Genomic DNA, 25,122 nt, shown 5'->3' with positions numbered 1-25,122 from the left:
CAGCAAACTCTTCCTAATGGCCGTACATTCATGCTAAGACATTTTGTAACATGCCAAACCATCGGCATTGTATACCTGTGGAAATGTGAATGCCCAGCATTTTATGTGGGTAAAACCATGCGACACTTTTGGGAAAGAATTAAGGAGCATGCAGCATATACTAAAGGTGGGGACTTAGAAAGCCCAATAGCTAGACATATAGCTCATACACGTAGATACAAATGCCCTAATTTTAATTTTTTTGCACTAGATAGGATCCATCCTGGTCCCAGATGGGGACCTTTTGATAATATTATACTCCAAAGAGAGTCACGCTGGATTTTATCTTTGAATGCATGTGCCCCCCCCCCCCCCTGGTTTAAATGAACATATGAGCTTTGCTCCCTTTTTAGATTAATAACATGTTCTTTTTTTCCCCTAAATTTATCGGATTATCTACTTCGGTCGTGTTGCTTCTGTATATATGTAAATACTATTACTTTAGAGATTTTTATAAATTTTCATCAATTCTCTTTCTTTCTCCCCCCCCCTTTTTTTTTTTTGTGGGACTGACTATCATGTGACCCATTGTCCTGTAACTCAGGGCTCTGCACTAGAACAATCGGAAAAGGTTAAATCAATAAGTAAATGAAATTAATTATATGTATAGGATATTTTGTTAATATACTGATGTGCAATTAAACGGTAATGTTTGTTTGTAAAGCCTGATTGTATGTCTTTGCGGTATGTAATTTTATATTTTTATGTTTCTTCCCCCTTTTTTCCTGTATATTGTTTCTTCTTTCTGCTGCCATGCCGCAATGTGGATTGATGGGAGGAACCTCCGGTCATCTGCGCTTTGGTTTGGGTTTGGCTTCTTTGACTGTCTTCCGTGACCATGGATCCCTTGCATCCGGCGTCTCTGGTCGCCGGATACTTGTACATGCGATGATTTGACATTTTGTCACTTCCGGTTTACAGACCGGAAATGACATCGGCCCGACACACAGGAACATCCTCCCGCATGTCCGGTATCGGACACTTGGCGGGTGGATGTGGGGGGCGGGAGGCTTGAAGGGGGAGGGATTGGTGCCTTTTTTTCCTAGATTTAAGTGCCAGCGTGTCTGGTGAGGACACAGGTTAGTCCGCAGCCCCATCGGAAAGGGGTACATACTGGTGCAATAACAGGCTATTTCTAGACCGGCTTCAGAGGGTTAAGCTTGACCTATCTCCTTCTCTTTTATACAACATATCTGAAGTATTACTTCATAGTCTTCATGGTGCTATGGTGGTTTTCATTCCAGGTGGTATCCCATATCCTGATATATGCTGAACAACCACTTTATGGACGTGATCCTTGGTGGATGAATTCCTCTGTATCATATACCCCTTTTTTCCACCTCCCTCTCCCTCCCCTTTCACCTACTTCATCAATATTTATTGATAAGTAGTCCCTCACTGTCTGAATACACTATATCAACAATTGTTTGTCAGTCACCTATATGGGATGAGTTCATTTTTACACATACGGTTACCTATGTATAAATCTTTCACAACACCCCTTCTTTGTGTTTGGTATATATGTTTCCTCTTCACATCTCAGGTATTTTTTTTTCACCTGCTAAATGACACACTTGGTTTGCACGACTAGATTCTCTGGACAGTATCTTTTCCTCTTTTAATATATCTCTGATATATTTATTTTCTTGTTCTTTTCAGTTTCCATGTGCTCTGATCTACATGGTATCTAACCTCTCTCTCTTTTCTATTTTGGGGATATACAACTAACAATAGGCACAATAGTTTTTATAACTTCTATTGGATTACAGATCCCTGTGACTACTCCCTTTATCCGATATGAATCTATATAAATATACACCATCTGATAAATAAAAATATGAGTCAATTTTGGCCAGTAATTAAGGGTAAGTCATATTTGTTAATTACCACTCAGCGGACTTTTACTTTTTATCCTTCTGTATTTTTATGGGGATTCTTGTGCGCCAGTTTGTTACCATCTCCTTCCCTTTCTATTTGGTAGGCTCCCTCTGGTGGTTTTTCTACACCTAAAGCTAGCCTCTCCTCCAAATATGCCCCCCCTTTGGCTCACCTGATGATTCACTCTTCACAATGCTTTTATTATCCTTTATCCCTTCCCCTTTCCTTCCCCTTGTTTTTTCTTCTTTCCCTTCCTCCCTTTTTCCCCCTTTCCTCCCTTTTCCTCTTTTTCTAATTTATCCCCTTTTCTAGCCCATTATGTGTACACAGGGCCGTCTTTAATGCAGGGCAAAAGGGGCAGCTGCCCTGGGCCCAAACATTGCTCTGGGGCCCAAAGTAGCTGCCCCTTGAGCTTCTGCTGCTGCCCACCAGGTCTTTCTTTCAGCCGGAGTTCAGCCTCCCGAGCTGGTCACTTGCTGGTTGCTCACTACGGTCCGTTGCAAATACAGAAGCGCTGCTTCTGTATTTTCATGTGACAGTGCTCCTCTATCGGCAGCCGTTCAGATCCCTCGCTGCTCTCTACGCATCTCTATATGAGAGCAGAGGAGTGAGAGAGAGGGGGGCGGGGAATCTACACAGACACAAGCTGAGGAGCTCCCGAAAAGCCAGCAGCCTGCACGGACTTCCTGTGTAAGTTACAGCTGCTGTTTAGTATCCCCACTCTTTTTTTCAAATGCAGGGAGAGGATTTGGGCGGGAAAAAAGCTTTGTACTGGGGGGGAGGGGGGGGGGAGAGAACTTAAATGTATAAAGCACAGCCTTCAACCCTGCACTCTGCTCACATAGGACCCCCATCCCTGCACACAGAGGACCCCCATCCCTGCACACAGAGGACCCCCATCCCTGCACACAGAGGACCCCCATCCCTGCACACAGAGGACCCCCATCCCTGCTCACATAGGACCCCCATCCCTGCTCACAGAGGACCCCCATCCCTGCTCACAGAGGACCCCCATCCCTGCTCACAGAGGACCCCCATCCCTGCTCACATAGGACCCCCATCCCTGCTCACATAGGACCCCCATCCCTGCTCACAGAGGACCCCATCCCTGCTCACAGAGTACCCCCATCCCTGCTCACAGAGTACCCCCATCCCTGCTCACAGAGTACCCCCATCCCTGCTCACAGAGTACCCCCATCCCTGCACACAGAGGACCCCCATCCCTGCACACAGAGGACCCCCATCCCTGCACACATAGGACCCCCATCCCTGCACACATAGGACCCCCATCCCTGCTCACAGAGGATCCCCATCCCTGCTCACAGAGGATCCCCATCCCTGCTCACAGAGGATCCCCATCCCTGCACACCGAGGACCCCCATCCCTGCTCACAGAGGACCCCCATCCCTGCTCACAGAGGACTCCCCCATCCCTGCTCACAGAGGACCCCCATCCCTGCTCACAGAGGACCCCCATCCGAGCACACAGAGGACCCCCATCCCTGCACACAGAGGACCCCCATCCCTGCACACAGAGGACCCCCATCCCTGCACACATAGGACCCCCATCCCTGCACACATAGGACCCCCATCCCTGCACACATAGGACCCCCATCCCTGCACACATAGGACCCCCATCCCTGCTCACATAGGACCCCCATCCCTGCTCACATAGGACCCCCATCCCTGCTCACATAGGACCCCCATCCCTGCACACATAGGACCCCCATCCCTGCTCACAAAAACCCCCATCCCTTCTCACAGAGAACCCTAATCCCTGCACACATAGGACCCCCATCTATGCACACAGAGGACCCCCAACCCTGCACTCTGCAAGCAGAGGACCCCTCAACCCTGCACTCTGCACGCAGGGGACCCCTCAACCCTGCACTCTGCACGCAGGGGACCCCTCAATCCTGCAATCCTGGTATATAACAATGCCTCACTGTTAGTGCAGTTTAGCCACACCTACAATTTCATGAAGAGGTAACCTCTAGCAACCAATCAGTGCGCTTTAAGGGTGTTCGGTAATCTCTAGCAACCAATCAGTGAGCAGTAATGATGTGCAGTAACCTCTAGAAAAGAAATCAGTGAGCGGCAAGGATGTGCAGTAACCTATAGCAACCAATCAGTGAACAGAAGTGCTGTGCAGTAACCTCTAGCAACCAGTCAGTGTGCGGCAATGATATGCTGCAACCTCTGGCAACCAATCGCAGTCGCTGCCTGATCTGCTGCAGTAAACTGATTTTCAGTCTAGCTGCTATTATATGTCTCAGGGGTGGGGGGGCCCAAGAAAATGTTTGCCCAGGGTCCAATCAATATTAGAGACGGCCCTGTGTGTACATACTTTATATGATATGACTTTTTATTGAATATTTACCTGTATGTCACTACTTTTTAGAGACAGCAGACTGACATTCTGCCCTTCTTTTTTCTTGTACAAAAGTTTTTATTTTAAGAAAAGGCATAAACATACATCAAAACAAGGCATATGTGTACAATATGGAAAAAAAAATGGAACGCATAAAACAGGTCTCAGCAAAACAGGATGCAGACAGAGCGTAAGCCTAACTGAAAACATTGTAGACCACGTAAAGTATATCAGCAAAAAATCATCAGAGAGGGACCAAAAGTCCCCCCTACATATAGTGCAAATAAAAACAACAGGAGAATAAGTCCCAGAACGTTCCATTAATCAAACGTAGGCATGGACTTAAAGTACCGACCCGGAGAAGAAAGCAGCACAAAGAGACAAAAGAAAAAGAGGGAAAAGGAGGAGTGAGAAAAAAAGACAAACACAGAAAGAAGCAACAATAGAAGAAGACTAGGGAGAGGATGGGGAAAAAGAAGAGAGAACGGGTCCTGCGAGGCGAGCGTCCAGGGGGTATCAAAGGGAAAGAAGTGTGGTCTGAAATCTGGAAGGGGCAACAGTCGAGATCCAGGGGTCCCACACCTTAAGAAATTTAGCATGGGTATCAGAGACTATGGCTGTCAATTTTTCATTAATTAAAATATCATTCATACGATTTTTGACCGACTCAAAACTAAGCAACAGGGTTTTCCATGAACGGGCAATGGTCAATTTTGTAGCTGTAAACAAATGCTGGGCCAACTGACGTTGTTTACGGGTCAAGTCAGGTGTAGGTTTACATAGAAGCGCCTCATACGGGCCTCTCTTCAGGGTGACCTGAAAAATATTACGGAGCAAAGCATAGATCCTGATCCATAGTCTGCGCACCTTGGGGCATGTCCACCAAATATCTTCCATGGTCCCCTCCTGAGTGCATCCACAAAGGAGAGTACGCAGGTATAAATTTAGCCAGCCTGGCTGGGGTATAATACCATCTGTAAAACACCTTATAAGCGTTTTCTAAAATCAAAACATTTCGGGAACATTTTGAGAGAGCTGCCGTCATGTGCTGCCAGTCCTCCTTGTCCAACTTACTTCCCAATTCCAGTTCCCAGTTAGAATGATAGACCGTGAAAGGGGGTGTATCTCAAGAAACAATAGAAGCATATAGGAGGGATATGAGTCCTGGTGAGTGGGGTCGTGCCCTATAGATGCTTTCAAAAGGCCTGAGCGTATAGGGTAAAGGATTATGTTTAATGAGTTGCTGAAGGAAATTGTGGAGTTGCATATATCGATAATGTTCCCGCAAGGGTATATCATGCGAGGAGCGGAGGGCCCCAAAAGGGAGTATCTTTGTAGGGGTAAATAACGAGTGGACATCCACAAAGCCATGGTCCGTCCACCACGAAAACAGACGTGGGTTATCAATGCCATGTGGAAACATAGGACAAGGAAAGAGCCGCAATAGAGGCAAATGGGGGGAAATCAAATTGGCCGAGTATTTAACGGAGTCCCAGAGGCGAAAAGAATGAAGGAGACAAGGACGTAGGTCTGGCGGACGAAATTTAGGAGGGAGCCAGGGAATGGAAGAGAGGGACTGGGCAGGCGTCCATCAGGTCTATCGTGGCCCATAACAGCATTTGGAACGTGTCGTGCAAATGAGAGAGAGGGGCTATGGATGCCGCAGTGTAGTATGCCCATAGATTTGGGACCGAAAACCCCCCAGAGGTCCTACGAGCATACAGGATGCGTTTAGTAATGTGGGGTCTAGAAGAGCCCCAAATTTAAAAATTTTGCGCTGATGAATACGTAAGATATGGGAGGGAATAGGAACCTGTAACACACGAAAATAGTATAGCAATTTAGGGAGATTGGTCATACGAACGGCTGTGATCCTACTGAACCAAGATAAGGAGAGATGGGACCAAGAAGAGAGCAGGTCCGTCAAGTGACTGAAGAGGGGCGGATAATTAACAGCATAAAGACCGTCATACGTGGGAGACAGCTTAATACCCAAGTAGGGTAAAGCAGGGTGCCATTTGAAAGGAAAGGCCGCTTGGAGAGCCACCACGTCCTCAGGGGGCAAAGAAACGGACATCGCTTTAGATTTGTCAGGATTGATACGCAGACCAGAAAAGACAGCAAACGAGTCCAAAAGGACCAAAAGATTAGGCAACAAAATCCTTGGCGAAGTAAGGGACAGCAAAACGTCGTCCGCAAATAAAGATATCTTATGTTGGGAGCCCGCCACTTCAATGCCCGAGACATCTTGGTGAGAATTAATCGCTTCGGCTAGAGGCTCCAATGCCAGAACAAATAGAAGGGGGGACAACGGGCAACCCTGCCTTGTACCCCGGCCAATAGAGAAGGGGACTGACTTAAATCCGTAGTATTTAATATGGGCCTGAGGGGAATCATAGAGGGCAGACAACCAGGACAAAAACGAGGGACCAAAACCATAGCGGCGGAGGACAGTCATAAGATAAGGCCAAGACAAGGTATCAAAAGCCTTAGTCACGTCTAAGGACAGCAGCATAGTGGGTATGCGCCGTTGGAGAGCAAAATGTTGCAGTTGGATGATCCACCTAATAGCATCCCCTGCCTGCCGGCGGGGCACAAAGCCGACTTGATCCTTCTTAATCAGGCGGGGGAGGAAAGAATTCAGGCGTGTGGCCAGTATTTTGGTTAGTAGTTTCATATCAATATTGATAAGGGAGATCGGGCGAAAGTTAGCCCACGAAGAGTGGTCCCGATCCGGTTTAGGCAACATGACTATATTAGCTGTCAAGAGGTCAGGGGTGAGAGATTGTCCATTTTTAACAGAGTTAAACATCGCAGTCAAGGGGGGGGGGGGCAAAACAGTAGCAAATTTCCGATAGAACAATGCAGTAAAACCATCCGGACCAGGTTTCTTACCTACCTTCAGGTCCTTAATGCATTGTAAAACTTCGGATTCCTGGATATCACGATCCATAAGAGACACATGAGAGGCTGAAAGCGTGGGCAGAGAAACATGTTGTAAAAAAGCATCCGCAGCCTGAGGGTCAGCCTGTGCCGGATACAGTCCAGCAAGGCGATTACGGAATTCCTCCAGAACCCAAAGAGGGTTACTGGTGAGCACATTATGGCGAGTGCGCAAAGTGACAGGGGTAAATTTAGGGGTAAAGGTCTGCAACCTATTTGCCAACATTGCATTTGGTTTATTGGCCTTGGCGTACCACATTTGGCGGGACCAACATAGGGTCCTTTCCGCCTTATCAGTAAGGCACAAGTCCAACTCAGCCCGGCAATGGGCCAATAGCCTGCGGTTGGTAGGGGTCAGAGCCTGTTTAAAAGTAGCGGAAAGGTGGTCTAGACGAGCCTCTAGCGTATGCTGAAGTTTCAGGCGTTCCCGTTTACGCCTGGAAGCTATTTGAATAACACGGCCCCGCAAAACTGCCTTATATGCCTCCCATAGCGTCACTGGAGAGGAGACCGAGCCCGCATTTAGATCAAAATATTCCTTGGAGGCTTGTAAAAGCTCATTTTGGATATCCGCAAAGGATAATAGAGAATCATTCATTATCCAGGACGAACGATGAGGCAAGCTTAAAATGGACTTACATTCCACCAAAAGGGGATCGTGATCCGACCAGGGGACAGCCAAAATAGAGACAGATTGAACCAGGGGGAGATGTTTCCGTAACATAAAGACATGGTCTGTACGGGAATGGTAATGGTGAGGGTGTGAATGCGTATAGTCCCTACCACTGGGGTGCAGTTCACGCCAAAGGTCTACAAAGTCAGAGGATTGTAAGGAGGAGGCAAAGCGTTTGGCAGCAGATGAGGAAGCAACCCTCTCAGGGGGATATTTGTCCAAGATAGGACTCAGCACAGTATTTGAGTCTCCTGCCAGGAGAAGGGTGCCCTTGGCATGGGACATGAGAGGGGAGCAGACATGGGACAGGAAGGGGCCTGGATTAGTATTAGGAGCATAATAGCTCATAATGATCACTTCAGTGTCCTGAAGGAGACCCTGAAGCAAAAGGTATCTACCGTTGGGGTCCGCAATTTGCTTATCACAACGAAAAGGAACAGCTTTGCAAAACGCAATCAGTATCCCCCCGCTGCTTAGTTGGGCCATTTGCTAGAAACACTTGCTGATATTGAGCATCAAAATATTTGGGGTGCGAGGAGGAAGAGAAATAGGTTTGCTGGAGACATGCTATATCTATTTGCTTTTGTCGTAAAAATCGAAAAACTTTAACCCTCTTTTGGGGGAGTTCAGACCTTGTACATTCAAGGACAACCAATTAAGCGTCATTAAAAAGGAAATACAAGAAAGAGTAACTTACCCCGAGACACCAGCCCCACAGGACCTGGGAAAAAGAAAAGGAGACAGAACAAAGAGGAAAGGAGAAGAACCAAGAAAAGGGAGACAGAGACAAAAAAGGAAACAGAAAGACATAAAAAAACATAGCAAAATCACTGAAATGGTAACGCATAAATGCATCTATGTGTGGGCCCGAAGGACCACAAATGCATCGGGGGTTGGCCAGGACCATGATCCTGTACAAGAACCGATGCAACAGGGGGGCGGTGGTCCACCAGACCCCTCCAACCAATATAGAAAAATAAAAGCAGGCACCGGGGGGAGCACAAAAACACCCCACCCCCAGGTGCCGCAAAAACTTGTAGAAAAAATAGCACTGCAGCGACGACTGCACAGTGGGATCAAAAAAAGGGTAAATAGCATGCAAACAGTATAAGGCACAGGAAAAGTGCAAAAATAACCGTAAAAAGACTTTCACAGTATTGCAATAAGGTATTCGAGACACAACAACAAGAACAATTGGGAGTCCCAATCAGTTAGTGCAAAATGACGGCATCATAAAAATATAAGTGGAACAGTAAAAAGAAAAAACAAAGGAGCAACTGGAGGAAGGATGTCAGCCCTCACCCTCCCACAACCAGGAGGGTGCGACAGAGGGTGCATCTGACCCAATGGTATATCACGGGGACCCCTGCAAAGACATCCAACTGTGGGGTACACCTGAAAGACAAAAGAGAAAGGGCCAAAAAATAAAAAAATTGAGTCTGGCGGAGATCACTTGATAGGGACATCATGGAAACGTTGAGCCTGAAGAGAACGGAGGGCCTGGGAACCATGGTGGGATCCTTGGGATTGCGGCTTGGAGGGGGAGGATGACGTAGATGGTCTTGCCTTGGAAGCTGAAGACGAGTACGTGGGGGCCATCTGAGAGGAGGGGAGATCCAAGTTCAAGTCCTGAAAATGGCTGCGCAGGTCTGCCAGGGAGGTAGCATGAAATTGGCGACCCTGAACTTTGAATGAGATCTTTAAGGGGAAACCCCAGCGATATTTGATTTTATGGGTCTGCAAGATTTGCAAATAGGGTTTCAGAGATCTTTGTCGGGCTATGGTGGCCGGGGAAAGATCTGTAAACAGTTGAAGTGAATAGTTCTGAAAGGAGAGATCAGAGTGCTCCCTGGCTGCTTGCATGAGTCTTTCCTTAGTGCGATAGTAGTGAAATTTAATAATGACATCCCGAGGAGGGCCAGCCGTTGGTTTAGGAGCCAGGGATCTGTGAATCCGATCAAATTCCAAACGTTCCAAAGGAATGTCAGGAGCCAGTATTTGAAAAAAAGCAGTGGCCGTGCCCTGTAGATCAGTGACAGTCTCCGGGAATCCCTGTATACGGAGATTATCCCTGTGAGCCCTATTTTCAGCATCCTCCAGCTTATCACGGAGTATATTAAGTTTCCCAGTGAACCTGTCCACCTCATCCTCATGTCCCTCCAAAACTGTGGTAGTTAAGTGCATTCTGTGTTCCAATTGATTAGTGCGGCCCCCAAGCTCTTTAAGGCCCTGCATGAGGTCTGAGGAAAGCTTGTGGGAAGCTGTGGCTATCTCATCCCTGACAATAGCCCTGAATTTAGCGAGCTGGGCTTACCAGGTCCGCGGGGAATTGCTGCAGGCTGTCAGCCAAAGAGGAAGAAGAGAGCCGCGTGGAGTCATCAGGCTCCAGGGGTTCGGGCGCCATCTTGCCCTTCCCGGCCGGAGCTGCCTTCATCTGGGACCGCTTCTTCTGGTTATATTTGGGCGCTCGGCGCATACCACCGTGTGCCCGGCGGTGTCAGCAAGCCGAGGAGAGTGAAGAGTCGTCGCTGGAACGCGGCAGTGCTTTATGCGTCGGAAGGTGGGTGTCCGGTGGCGCGGAGTACGGAAGCTAAGCGGCCATCTTCCGCGACCTCGCGCATGCGCCCCTGCCCTTCTTTTTTCTTTGACTTAATAAAATTAGAAATGTTTGTATGCTGTAGATGGAGGATATATTTTTACATATAATGAGCATACAATGAATTAATATGTTAAGCATAAGGATGTTATACTATTGTTTTGCATACATTATCTTACTGTGTGAATATAATTGTTCCTTATTCTTCTAATTATTATATTATCTACCTTTTAGATATAATTGTTCCTTTTTCTTCTAATTATTATATTATCTACCTTTAGATTATCTATATATACTCTTTGTGAATCTCTACAAATAAATTGCTGGACCCTGATGAAGCATTGGTAGTGAAACGCGTAGTTCCAGCAATGGATGAATCCACATAATGCCCTTTTGGGCTCACCAAAATGCAGTGATCTTCTGGTCTTATATATGACATGTTTATCAGTGATAACATAACATATACTATGATGTAATGTATGTTTTTTATTAATGTATATTTTATAAACGTTGTTAATATTTTTACTTTTTTGAATTCTCTATATATTTATTCCAGAGGCACATTAAAATCCCCCTCGTTTTCTAACCCTACCTTTTTTGGTAGGTCTGGAATCTCCCTTTGTAGCAATTTTTTCCTATTTGGGGGAAGGTGCCATTATATCCTATATTTTTCTAAAGCCATGATCTTCTCCTCCACAACCAACACAGACCTGTGTTCCTAAATAGGAGGAACACAGGAGCTCTGCATTGATTCTTAAGAGAGCAAATTTACAACAGCAGACCGCCGGTCTCTCTTCACGGGGAGCGATCGCGGGTGCCCTGTGTATCCGCTTTCCTGCTGGCGAGTGCCCCCAGGATCGCACCCATGAACCGCCGTACAGGTACGCCTATTCGCAGGAACCTGCCTGCAGTATATAGGTGGCGGCAGATCGGCAAGTGGTTAAGGGATGTTTTTCTTTAAACTTTTATTTTTTCAGATGTTGCTTCTGTGACCCGTTTAAGGCTCCTGTGTCCAGGTTAAGGGCACTTATGTTTAGCCTTGGGTTTTTTTCCCCACTCCTTATTTTCTGTTTGGCACTGCTTTTGGATGTCCCAGTAGTTATGATTTATGGAGCGCTGTATTCGTTGATGAACGAAAGAGAAAATCGTTCATCGACAGACACAGCACCCGCCCCTCTATGGAGTTCTGATACTTCTAATACTGCTTGCTACTAAACTGATTTCCTAGAGCAGAAAGGGGGGTTGTATAACAAGCTGAGGACGGCTCCTGTGCATAGCCAAGTGCTTTTTGTTCTGACCTAGTCCTACTCCTGGAGTAGGCAATATAACCCAGTAGTTATGATTTATGGAGCACTGTGTCCGTCGATGAACTCGTTGAGAAATGGATTTTACGGTAAGTACAAAAATCCCATTTGTCAGCTCTGCATTAAGTTTAGCTTTATAAAACATAAATTACATTTCATGTGAGAAACTTGTAATCTGCTGCTATCGCTGACTTCCCACAGCTACCTAGCTGACTGACTCTCTAGGTTTAGTACTTTGAGTCACTAATCTAAAGCAAGTAAGCAGATACGTTCTAAATTTACTGTGACTTTCCTGTTTTTATATACTCTATATCTGTGACTCAGAAGCTATTGAAGCCAGAGGATCTGCATAATAGCCAGGCCATAGGATTTTTCCTAAGGAGCTCAGAAATAGCAGCACCCATAATTGTCTGTGAAAACAATTGCTTTAAATTTATATGTATGAATATTATTAACCTAAGTTTTGCAACCTTTAATCCCCAGCGATGCACCAGTCAGTGAACTATCGTTGGAGTTGCTACTTCTGCAAGTTGTCCTCCCTGCCTTACTGGAACAAGGACACACTCGTCAGTGGTTGAAAGGACTTGTCAGGGCTTGGACTGTAACTGCTGGATATTTGCTGTGAGTAGAAACTTCCAACAATCATTTGGTCCTTATGATGCAGAAAAATAAATCTAACATTTAGGCTACTTCTCATCATTGATTTAGTATTTTGTCTGTTGAGATTCACTCCTTGTAAACACCTAAAATATATGTAAACCCATAACTAAAATCTCATATACAACCTATAGTCCTAAAGCCACCTTTTTTTTTTAATTCTCACATAAATTATCTGAATTTTAAGGTACTTTAGGGGCTCCCCAAGTTTTATTGAGAGCAGCTATGTGCAACAGGGAGCTGCACTTTTCCCTCCCCGCTGCTTATAAATTGTGTCTACGAATGACACCAGTTTTGGTGTTTTGCCTCCGCCCCAAAGCGCTCTGCTATTCCACTCACAAAGCGCAGCACAATTGAAGTGTGTGCTATGTTTTTTAATGCAGAGCAGAGTGAGGAGGTGGAAGTAAAAGACTGGAACTCTTGTCGTTCACTGGCACTGTTCCAATGCAGGTCAGAGCCACAAGTGTGACTCCCGGCTGTACACATCAGCATTTTTCAGCAGAGCTTAGCAAGCTCCTAAAGTAATTAGAAAACCAGAGTCAGTTTGTGAAATTAAAAAACTCCTATGCTAAGAGTTGGACTTTAACATGTTAATATAATAAAACATTTTGTCTTCAATCTTTTCTAATCTGCAGCTTTCATTAAAATAATACTTGGTTGTCCTACCATGAAGGTCCCTGCTCAACACTTCCTATTGGGAGGGGCTACTGTCCCTAAATAGTTTTCTCTCACATGCATTCCTAGTGTAGACTACAAATGTTTGTGCTGACACAATACATGGGTATACACTACCATTGATACTATTGGAAGGGTGGTCCATAGCAGTTTGCAGCTGACTCCAGAGCAAGTGCAAGTAGACAGCAATCTGCCTAAAGAGGCTGCAGGAGATGAGCAGTGTAACCATCGGCTGGAGTGTTCAGATAAAAATATAAGAATTGTTCTTAAACTGGACAAAATTATCATGCAGAAAGTGTTTCTTGTACCCAAATCTTGCATGTGGCACTGCTGGTGGACCCTGGACCACCTCTGTCTCCCCAGCACACAACAAAAAATCCTAAAAGAAAGTGCAGCGCTTAAAAACAAATGATATACCTCATAAAAATATTACTGGTAAAACCAGTAATGCATCTGTCAAGATGCAGAAATGTGTATCACACCCAATTACAAAGGGATATTAATCAATAAATTGTGCTCAAATAAGACATCAAAATGTGTTAGTCCATAATTATAGTCCAAAACTGTAGTAATCCTAAAAAAATGGTTAATATTCCCAGCGGTCAACCACAAAGTGCATCAGTGCAAAAAGAAGACAAAATGCATATTCAATCCACTCCTTCGTTGGTGCAAATCCTCCTCCACATTGCACGCACCAGACGACTAATGTTAATTAGCCTGTATAGATAATCTACCCTCTTAGGGACTCGGTGATGTCTGTTCCTCTGGACGTAAAGAGCTGACCAAAATCTGTCCTTTTGAAGAAAGGCTCACCACCCAGAGCCAGAAATTTGGTATATGATATAGTAATTATTGGTAGTTTTAAAACAAAAACAATCCACGTGGATAATGAACCAAAGAAATGCGGCCAAAACTTACTCCAATGGCCGCTGTTCTGAGAGACACAGCCGGCGGCATGACGTCAGGGTATAGGGCTCCACCCACTATGATAAGCCACAATTGTGGCAAAACTGCAATCGATATGCAAAAGGTGTTTCTCTATCGCTCATTGACAGACGTAGTCCTCGGTGATACAGCACCTTCGGGTTATGTTGCCTCCATAGGAGTAGGACTAGACAGGAAATAAAATGCTCTGGCAACACCCTAGGGGCAGTCCCCGAGGGTATATCCTCTCTCTCTCTGCCACAGCAAATCAGTTTTTCTCTGTCGCTCATTGACAGACGTAGTCTTCTTGATTCACAAGAACTGGGTTATGTTGTCTCCGCAGGAGCAGGACTAGGCAGAAAGAAAAAACGTTCTGGCTCCACCTTAGGGGCAGTCCCTGAGGGTATATCCTCCCTCTCTCTGCTACAAGGCATCAGTTTTTTTCTGTCTAGTCAGGAGTAAGGACCTAAGTTCCTTGCTGGGATCTTTTTGGTCCTGGCAAGATTTTTTCTTTAGAAAAAATATTTTTTAGGTAGTTTTCTCCAGTGTTTTTTTCCTGTGAGATCTTCAAGCAAATACGCCAGACTGGGCGACACTAGTGGTCACCCCAGCCGGCCTACGAGCGCGCGCAGACCATTGCATTGCGCTTGGTCGGCCGCGACACATTCAAGTAAGTATGCGGGGCCGGGCGACGGGCTGGATGTTGAGATCCAGTGGTCACCCCGGTTTCTGCCTACGAGCGCGTGCAGACCAGAGCTCCGCGCTGGGTCGGCCGCGACGGAGTCCCATTGGAGGGACTGACCTGGCGAGTTAAAAGTCTCGCTTGGACGCCAGGAACCCGAGAGTCGAGGCGTCCGGAGTGGTCCACAACCCCCCACCCCGGTGGAGAGGGTATTGTGAAGAGAGGGTGCCTGTCGGTTCGGTATGGTGAGTAAACGTTCCCTTTTTTCCTCGTTATGAGGCAGTATGAATTATGGGCCCCTCCATACATGGTCAGTATATATCTGACACTAAAAGTCCCCCTTGTAAATACAGTATGTGTTTGGTGGGAAGTGGACTTGGTTTGATAGCTAACACTCTACCCAGCAGACTGTAGTATTACAGCAGACATAGGAGGTATAATCCTACCTTAATTGTAGTGTACCTCCTGCAGATCGATAAACCGCCACTTAGCAGAGATGCAGGTGGATGTGCTGGGAAAAAAACGATTTCGGCAGTCCGCCGCCATTTTGCAGTAGACCGGGTGCATGAATGTCCTCAGGTCACGCCGGCCGCCATGTTTTTGGAGTCTATTGTCTCCCGTATGGGGGCGGCCATGTTTGATAAGCCCAGCTACCTCGTGGAGAGCTGGGAACGCCGGAAGGCGTACACAGGGGGCGAAGCCACGTCCTTCTACCCGGGAAAACGAACACAGCTCTTTCCAGTCTGTAAAAGACAGACGCTGACTGCAGTTGGTTGGAAACTTCTCTGCATCGGGTGGTGAGCCTTGGGGGTCCCTCTCTCTCTCTCTGTGGGGATCGAGAAGCAGGTACTCTGAGGGGCGCTATTGCGCTAGGGGGGAGACACATAAAAAAAAGAGGTATTTTTTTATTTAAAAAAAAAAAAAAAAAAAGTTTTTTGTTTTTTCTGGCAGAGGTGTCCTGAATTAACATGGACCCTGCCACTCATGCAGTGGCGTAGCGTGGGGGGTGCAGAGGGGGCCACTCGCACCGGGCGCAACATTTAGGGGGGGCGCATTCCACGCCCGTCATCCGCAAGATGTCCCCATCCCTTTATTGTGACAGTGCTCGTCCGGCGCCCGCCCGCTCTTTCCTGCACTTGGCTCCTTTACTGCCTGTTTGTGCAGGACGAGCGGCGGACGCTGAAGGTGTCATGTGCGGCCAGGGGGCGGGGCTGGTCGTGGGTGAAGATGGCAGCCAACACCGGTGGCTCTGTGCATGTGCAGCGCCGCTCTTGGAGTCTCTCCCTGCTGTCTGGACCAGCTGCCTCCACGCTGGCTGCTGCTGCTGACACGCTGTGTCTCTCCTCTGCTCCAGATCGCCTCCTCAAGTCCCCAGTGTGTGGACACAGAAAGAGGTGAGTGATGTGCTGCTCCGGGAGCCCAGGGAAGTGGACATGGGAGGGGGGAGATAGGTCAGTGTAGGGGGGTGTTAGTGTAGGGGGGTGTCAGTGTATGGGGGGGGTCAGTGTAGGTGTCAGTGTAGGGGGGTGTCAGTGTATGGGGGGGGGTCAGTGTAGGTGTCAGTGTATGGGGTGGGCAGTGTGTAGGGGGTGTCAGTGTATGGGGAGGGGCCAGTGTGTAGGGGGTGTCAGTGTATGGGGGGTCAGTGTAGGTGTCAGTGTATGGGGGGGGGGGTAATTGTAGGTGTCAGTGTATAGGGGGGGGGGGTCAGTGTAGGGGTCCATGTAGGTATCAGTGTATGGGGGTGTCAGTGTATGAGGTGTCAGTGTATGGGGGGGTTAGTGCAAGTGTCAGTGTATGGGGGGGGTTAGTGCAAGGGTCAGTGTATGGGGGTGTCAGTGTATAGGGGGGGTCAGTGTAGGGGTCAGTGTAGGTGTCAGTGTATGGGTGGGGGTCAGTGAAGGGGGTCAGTGTAGTTGTCAGTTTAAGGGGGGTCAGTGTAGGTCTAGTGTAGGGGGGTCAGTGTAGGGGAGTCGGTGTGTGGTGTCAGTGTAAGGGGGGTCAGTGTAGGTCTTAGTGTAGGGGGGTCAGTGTAGGGGAGTCGGTGTGTGGTGTCAGTGTAAGGGGGGTCAGTGTAGGTCTTAGTGTAGGGGGGTCAGTGTAGGGGAGTCGGTGTGTGGTGTCAGTGTAAAGGGGGTCAGTGTAGGTCTTAGTGTAGGGGGGTCAGTGTAGGGGAGTCGGGGTGTGGTGTCAGTGTAAGGGGGGTCAGTGTAGGTCTTAGTGTAGGGGGGTCAGTGTAGGGGAGTCGGTGTGTGGTGTCAGTGAAAGGGGGGGTCAGTGTAGTTGTCAGTGTAGGTCTCAGTGTATGTGGGAATGTAGGGGTGGTCAGTGAAGGGGGGTTAGTGTAGTTGTCAGTGTAGTTGTCGGTGTAAGGGGGGTCAGTGTAGGGGGGTTAGTGAAGTTGTCAGTGTAAGGGGGGTCAGTATAGTTGTCAGTGAAGTTGTCAGCGTATGGGGGGCAGTGTATGGGGGGTCAGTGTATGTAGGGGTCAGTGTATGGGGGTGTCAGTGTATGGGGGTCAGTGTAGGTCTTGGTGTAGGGGGGTCAGTGTAGGGGAGTCAGTGTGTGGTGTCAGTGTAGGGGGTGTCAGTGTATGAGGGGTCAGTGGGGGTGTCAGTGTATGGGGGGTTCAGTGTGTGGGTCAGTGTAGGGGGTGTCAGTGTAGGGGGTGTCAGTGTATGGGGGGGTCAGTGTAGGGGGTGTCAGTGTATGGGGGGGTCAGTGTAGGGGGTGTCAGTGTATGGGGAGTTCAGTGTGTGGGTCAGTGTAGGGGGTGTCAGTGTATGGGGGGTCAGTGTAGGTGTCAGTGTATGGGGGGGTCAGTGTAGGTGTCAGTGTATGGGTGGGTGTCAGTGTATGCGGGGGTCAGTGTAGGGGGTGTCAGTGTAGGTCTTGGTGTAGGGGGGTCAGTGTAGGGGAGTCAGTGTGTGGTGTCAGTGTTAGGGGGGGGTCAGTGTAGGTGTCAGTGTAGTTGTCAGTGTAGGCCTCAGTGTATGTGGGAATGTAGGGGTAGTCAGTGAAGTTGTCAGTGTAAGGGGGGTCAGTGTAGATGGGTCAGTGTAGGTGTCAGTGTATGGGGGGGTCAGTGTAGTTGTCAGTGAAGGTGTCAGTGTGGGGGGGGGGGTCATTGTAGGTGTCAGTGAAGGTAAAAGGTAGGTCTCTGTAATGGACAGGTAGGTCAGTGTAGGTATAAGGTAGGTCTCTGTAGGTGTCAGTGTAGTGGTCTAGTAGATTTGTGTAGGGGGCGCAAATTACTTACCTTGCCCCGGGCGCTGACAACCCACGCTACGCCACTGCACTCATGTATCTCCACCGGATCCCCTCGAGGTGTCTGCAGGATCCTCCAGCACCCCACTGACGGTTGAATCATTGTCAGCTATTATGGAAACTTTTGTGTCCCGGGTGGAAGTGGCTTGTCAGGGACAGGGCGCAAGAAAGCGACCCCCGCCTAACCCCTTATTATCTGAAACTTCGGATTCAGAATCTGAGCCTATTTCTGCAGTTGCAGGTACTTCATCTGGGATTGGTGTCTTGGGTACTGTCTCTTCAGACAGTGAGGAGGATGTTTCGGCATCAGCCATAGCCCGAGAGGAAGCGTTGGTAAACGCACTCATTGTATCTGTTCAAGAAACCTTAAGATTACAGGGTATTCCGTCGGAAATAGCTGAAACTGAAATCCCTTTTGGGACTAAAAAACGCATCAAAGTGGCGAAGGTTTTTCCATTGCCCAAATGTTTTGGCAATCCAATCAAAGAAGAATGGAGTCTGCCAAAACGCACCTCTGCTATTTCTAAACGCATTAACAGGTGTTATCCGTTTGAGGAAACCCTCATTAAGAAATGGACAGAACCACCTGTGGTGGATTCACCAATTGCTAGATTGAATAAAGCCACGGTTATTCCTTTAGAAGACGCTCTGTCTTTTAAAGATCCAGTGGATCGCAAGATAGAAGCTATGTCTCGCACCATGTTTTCCTTGATTGGATCAGCTTTCAGACCAATAATTGCTATTGGTCTGGTTTCGCAGACTGTAACTGAATGGACCAAGTGGTTACGCCGGGACTTAGAAGAGGTCCCTCAGGCGGTATCAGATTTGTTGGAACAAATGATACAGGGGTTACAGTTTGTGTGTGATGCGGCGTTAGACGCCACTCCATTATTGGCGCGAGCATCAGTTTCAGCAGTGGTTCTCAGGCGTACACTGTGGCTAAAAGGTTGGTTACCCGACCAAGGTTCCAAAAAAGCATTGGCTAATATCCCCTTTTTAGGAGAGCGTCTATTTGGAGCCAACTTAGATGAGATCATTAAGGATCTCACGGGTGGAAAGAGCACCTTTTTACCGCAAAATGTTAAGGGTAAAGGAACTCGTCAAAGACGAGGGCCTTCTTTCTCTGCTCACAAAAAGTTTTTTCGTCCCGCGGGTGAAAAAATTAAGTCCTCCAAAGCTCCTTCAGGAGGCTTCAGGGGACGTTGGTCGGGCAAGCAAAAGCCCGCCCCCTCCAGACCTGAAGATAAATTGTCCAAAGCCTGAAGGTGCGCCCCCACCCATAATTGGGGTGGGGGGACGTCTTCGCCGGTTCCCGGATCCATGGCTTTCCAGAATCCCGGACAAGTGGGTTTGCGAAGTCATAAGGTCAGGGTACACGATCGAGTTTCGATCTCTCCCACCGGCGCGATTCTTCCCTTCCAATATCCGACTATCCCCGGATCGTTTAGAAGATCTGCGGAGAGCAGTCACGGATTTACTACAACAAGGAGTGGTAGTCCACGTTCCTTGGACAGAACGTTTTCAAGGGTTTTATTCAAACCTATTTACAATACCCAGGAAAGAGGGCAAAGTGCGTCCAATTCTGGACTTAAGGGCACTCAATTCCTTTCTCAACATAAGGAAATTCAAGATGGAATCCATTCGCACAGTAGCAGCCTTCCTGCATCCAGGGGATATCCTAGCGTCCATAGACATCAAGGACGCCTATCTTCACATTCCCAATTTCGCAGGACATCAGCGGTTTCTACGCTTTTCCGTAGAAGAGAACCACTATCAGTTTGTGGCGTTACCTTTCGGTCTCGCCACGGCTCCTCGGGTCTTCACGAAGGTGTTGGCCCCAATGTTGGCACTACTGCGCCAAAGAGGCATATCGATTCTAGGTTACCTAGACGATCTCCTGCTTCATGCAGAGTCTCCTCAGACCCTGCTACAAAACATAGAAATTACTATAATTTCTTTACAGGAATTCGGGTGGCTGGTGAACCAGCAAAAGTCATTTCTGGTTCCCACCCAGAGGCTCGAATATCTGGGTCTAATTCTAGACACAGTCAGGTCAAGAGTTTTCCTTCCGGTAGGAAAACTCCGGAAGATTCAATCAGCAGTCCAGTTGTTACTATCCAACAGCTGGTCTTCTCTTCGAACTTGCATGAGGGTTCTGGGGTTGATGGTGGCTTCCTTCGAAGCAGTCCCATTTGCCCAGTCCCATACCCGAATTCTTCAGCAAGAGATTCTTCTCAGATGGAATCGGAATCCAGAATCCCTGGACAATCGGATCCGATTGAGCAAACAGACCAGAGAGTCTCTGGTCTGGTGGCTTCGGTCTCCGATGCTCAGCCAGGGAAAGTCATTTCTGCCAATATATTGGACGATAGTGACCACGGATGCCAGTCTATCCAGATGGGGAGGAATTCTTGGTCAGTTATCTGTCCAGGGACTTTGGTCCCTGGAAGAATCCAGGTTGCCGATAAATGTATTGGAACTGAGAGCGATCAGACTTTGTCTGATTCACTGGACCGAGCAGCTCCAGGGCAGCCCGGTTCGGATCCAGTCGGACAACGCCACGGCCGTGGCTTGTCAATCACCAGGGGGGCACCAAGAGTGTCCGAGCGGCCAAAGAAGTGGCTTGCATTCTTCGCTGGGCGGAACGATTTGTTCCAGCTATCTCTGCGGTGTTCATTCCGGGGGTGGAGAATTGGCAGGCAGATTATCTCAGCCGTCAGACTCTGGATCAGGGGGAATGGTCCCTCCATCCAGAAGTTTTCCACCAGTTGTGCCTACGGTGGGGCACCCCGGATGTGGATCTGTTGGCATCACGATTCAACAGGAAAGTACAGAGATTCGTGGCTCGCTCCCGCGATCCTCTAGCAGAGACCGCAGACGCACTGATTGCCCCGTGGGGGCAATACCAGCTAATGTATGCCTTCCCTCCTCTCGGGTTACTGCCAAGACTTCTTTGCAGGATAAAGGAGGAAGGAATTCCAGTAATCCTGGTAGCTCCGGACTTGCCTCGCCGAGCTTGGTACGCCGACGTGGTCAGACTGGTGGCGGACGTCCCGTGGAGACTTCCTCTCAAGGAAGACCTACTGTCTCAGGGACCGATCTTCCATCCTGCTTTACGATCGCTGGCTTTAACGGCCTGGCTATTGAGACCCAGGTGCTGAAGGACAAGGGATTGTCAGCTTCAGTTATTCCTACTCTAGTTAAAGCAAGGAAAGCGACTTCCAGAAAGATTTATCATCGTACATGGAAGTCCTACATTGCATGGTGTGAACCTCTGGGGTTCCGTCCACGGTCTTATTCGGTTAGTCGAATATTCGCTTTTCTGCAACAAGGGGTTGAGCAGAAACTGGCCTTGAGCACTATCAAGGGTCAGGTCTCAGCATTAGCTATCTTCTTTCAGAAGCCTTTGGCTACTCATTCCTTGGTGCGGAATTTCATCCAGGGGGTGCGACATCTGGCTCCGCCAGTGCGCGCGCCGTTACCACCCTGGGATCTTAATTTAGTATTGTCGGTTCTTCAGAAACCTCCCTTTGAAGATATTAGGGAGATTCCTCTACCTACGTTGTCCCAGAAGGTGGCCTTCTTGGTGGCTATCACTTCTGCACGCAGGGTGTCAGAACTGGCCGCTTTATCTTGTCGTTCCCCATATCTGGTGGTTCATAGAGATAAGGTGGTTCTTCGTCCGAATCCATCCTTCCTACCAAAAGTGGTTTCAGAATTTCATCTGAATGAAGAAATTGTATTACCTTCCCTGTGTCCTAAGCCCAGTCATCCTCGGGAGTTTGCTTTACACTCCTTGGATGTGGTCCGGGCGATCAGGGTATACTTGAAAACGACAGACTCGTTTCGCAAGACGGATTCACTTTTTGTGATCCCGGATGGACCCAAAAAGGGGTTGCCTGCATCTGCCGCGACTATTTCCAAATGGATCAGACAGACGGTGGTACAGGCTTATTCTATTAAGGGTCGGGAGCCCCCGTTCCCTGTTAAGGCGCACTCCACTCGGGCACTTAGTGCGTCATGGGCCTTTCGCCATCAGGCGTCAGTGGTCCAGGTGTGCAAGGCGGCTACCTGGTCGTCGGTGCATACCTTTACAAAACATTATAAAGTTGATGTAATGGCATCGTCTGATGCCTCGTTTGGCCGCAAGGTTTTGCAGGCCGCCATTTGAGGAGACCAGTGGTCTGCCTCAAGGGTTTTTTTCCGTTGGAAATTTTCATTTGAGTCTCATTCTTTGTTTATAATGAGCCTTTAAAACTTCTAGTTTGGCACCGGTTGGGCCTTCTAGATTGGATTTTGATTTCGGTCAATCCCACCCCTCATTTGTGGCACTGCTTCTGGATGTCCCAGTTCTTGTGAATCAAGAAGACTACGTCTGTCAATGAGCGACAGAGAAAATCGGATTTTTGTAAGATCTTACCGTAAAATCCTTTTCTCTTAGCTCATTGACAGACGTAGTACCCGCCCCTCTATCATTGAGTTGGGTTGGGTTAAATTCTCTGTTGCTGCTTTGTGACAGAACTGATGCCTTGTAGCAGAGAGAGGGAGGATATACCCTCAGGGACTGCCCCTAAGGTGGAGCCAGAATGTTTTTTCTTTCTGCCTAGTCCTGCTCCTGCGGAGACAACATAACCCAGTTCTTGTGAATCAAGAAGACTACGTCTGTCAATGAGCTAAGAGAAAAGGATTTTACGGTAAGATCTTACAAAAATCCGATTTTTTTCTGTCTAGTCAGGAGTAAGGACCTAGATACCTTGTTGGGATCTTCGGTCCTGGCAGGAATTTGTTCTTAGAAAAGATTTTTTTAGACAGCTTTTTTTCTCCAGTGTTCCTGTGAGATCTTCAAGCAAGAAAGCTGAACTGGGCGACGGGCGGGATGTTGAGATCCAGTGGTCACCCCAGTTCAGCCTACGAGCGCGTGCAGGCCATAGCTCCGCGCTGGGTCGGCTGCGACATAGTCCCACTTGAGGGGACTGACCCTGCGAGTTAAACGTCTCGCTGAAACGCCAAGGACCATGAGTCACGGCGTCCGTATTAGTCGACAGCCCTCCAACTTCGGTGGAGAGGGGTACTGTCAGGAGTTGGCGCCCTCCTGGTTCCGGTATGGTGAGTAGTATGTTCCCCTTTTCCCCCTGACGGGTCTTGTGGTGAACGCGGGCCCCTCTCTGTAATGGTAAGGATGGGTTCCCTTCTATCCTATAACATAGCACAGATCCCCCTATATTGAGTGTGATTTGTGTGTACAAAAAGCCAGCAGGCTTGGTTTGGGAGCTGACAATCTAATTACAAAGTATGTTTAAATGATTGTAATATGTGGCAGCACTGGAATCTTAACTGTGTTACTAGAAGTATCCTTCCTGTCAGAAGCCACAGGACAGGGATGCGGCTTGCCAGGTCATTCCTCCAGCTGAAGCAGGTCTCCCGACGGCCACGCGGTTCCGCCAGGGTTCGGTACCGCCAGTCAAGCTGATCTCCATGAGAGAAAGATTTTGCGATGCCTAGTTACTCTGCAGGACGCCGCTATGCTGTATCAGACCGCCGTAGATCGCACGAGGCCGCCATTTTGGCGTAGCCTCGTGTCTGCAGCATGGGGGCGGCCATGTTTGAGGTGACTCAAACACCTCGTGGAGCTAGGGGAGGTGCCGGAAGGCGTGCAGAGGGGCGGAGCCGCCTCCTTTCTTCCCGGGCAGCCAGCCAAAAGACTTCCTGTTTGTGAAGACAGCGCTGTAACCTGTTGCAGTGAACTCTGAGCATCAAGTGGTGAGCCTGGGGGTCTATCTCTCTCTCTCTCGATTGATAGGGATCCCTAGCAGGTAACACTGAGGGGCTTTTGTGGCGCTGGGGGTCTGGAAAAAAAAAAAAAAACGTTTTTTATTTAAGTTTGGATTGTATTTTCCGGGCAGTTACTGGAATAATCATGGACCCTGCCACACAAGTACCCCCACCTGTTTCCCTCGGGGGGGCCGCGGGACCCGCCAGTGCACAGAGTATGGGTGCATTCACAGCAGTTTTGAAGTCTTTGGTGGCTCGGGTGGAGACGGCCTGTCAGGAACGGGGGTCAAGAAAGCGACCCCCGCCTACCCCTATATCGTCTGAGACTTCAGATTCTGATGCTGAGATGGTCATTGCAGCTGCAGGCCCCTCTGCAGGGGCTGTTGTCTCAGGTAAGGTTCCCTCAGACAGTGAGAACGTTCATGCTTCCGCCATAAATCAGGAAGAAGCATTGGTGGACGCACTAGTTGTGCGGTTCGGGAAACCTTAAGACTTGAGGTTTTTTCCGGTAGAGGCAAATAAAAAGGAATTTCCCTTTGGTACTAGCAGACCCACCAGGACGGTGAAGGTTTTTTCTTTACCCAAGTGTTTGGGTAAAAAGTTTAAAGAGGAATGGGATCATTCTAAGCGTACCTTTACTAGTTCCAAGCGCATTACTAGACGCTATCCGTTTGAGGAATCCCTCATTAAGAAATGGACGGTATCAGCAGTGGTGGATCCACCTATTTCCAGACTGAATAAAGCCACGTTTTTTTTTTTTTTTTTTTTCAGTGGAGGACGCTTCGTCCTTTAAGAATTCGGTGGATCGGAAGGTAGAAGCGGAGTCCCGCACTATCTTTCCCTGATAGGATCAGCCTTTAGACCAGTTATTGTCATTTGATCTAGTTTTCTCAGACATTTACGGAATGAGCGAGATTGGTGCGCCAGGACCTGAAGGGGAAAGGTATCCCCCAGGCAACATCTGTTTTGATGGAACAGATTATATAAGGACTACAGGTTGTCTGTGACGCAGCCTTGGATGCTACCCCCCTATTAGGGCATGCATCTATGTCAGCGGTAATCCTCAGACGTGTGCTGTGGTTAAAATGCTGGGTCAGCGTAAGTACTACAGGGAGCGGTAGTTACCGTTCCCTGAACAGATCATTTTCTTTACCTTTTCCAAAGATTAGCATCAGTTCCCCACAAGAATCGGATCCGGTTGAACGGACAGACCAAGGAGCCTCTAGCCGGGTGACTTCGATCTCTAATGTTTAACCAGGAGAAATCACCATTCGTGATAGGAATCCGGTGTCTAAATAATGTGTGGGAACAGAGAACGATCAGACTTTGTCCGATTGCCGGG

General features: G+C 48.2%; 1 protein-coding gene across 3 annotated transcripts in view; it reads left to right on the top strand.

Annotated features, from left to right (window-relative positions):
• Positions 1-25,122, top strand: part of MARCHF6 (membrane associated ring-CH-type finger 6) — a 1,229,180-nt gene that overhangs the window by 864,640 nt on the left and 339,418 nt on the right. For all 3 annotated transcript variants that reach the window (XM_082259541.1, XM_082259540.1, XM_082259539.1), the window contains one exon: positions 12,287-12,424. In XM_082259541.1, coding sequence (XP_082115667.1) covers positions 12,287-12,424 — 138 coding nt within the window. The remainder of the gene's footprint in view (positions 1-12,286; positions 12,425-25,122) is intronic.

The sequence above is a fragment of the Pelophylax lessonae genome, assembly GCF_965119305.1.
Source record: "Pelophylax lessonae genome assembly, chromosome: 5".
In the NCBI taxonomy this organism is placed as follows: Eukaryota; Metazoa; Chordata; class Amphibia; order Anura; family Ranidae; genus Pelophylax; species Pelophylax lessonae.
The sequence above is the reverse complement of the archived record's forward strand: the minus strand, read 5'-3'. Positions and strand labels throughout refer to the sequence as shown.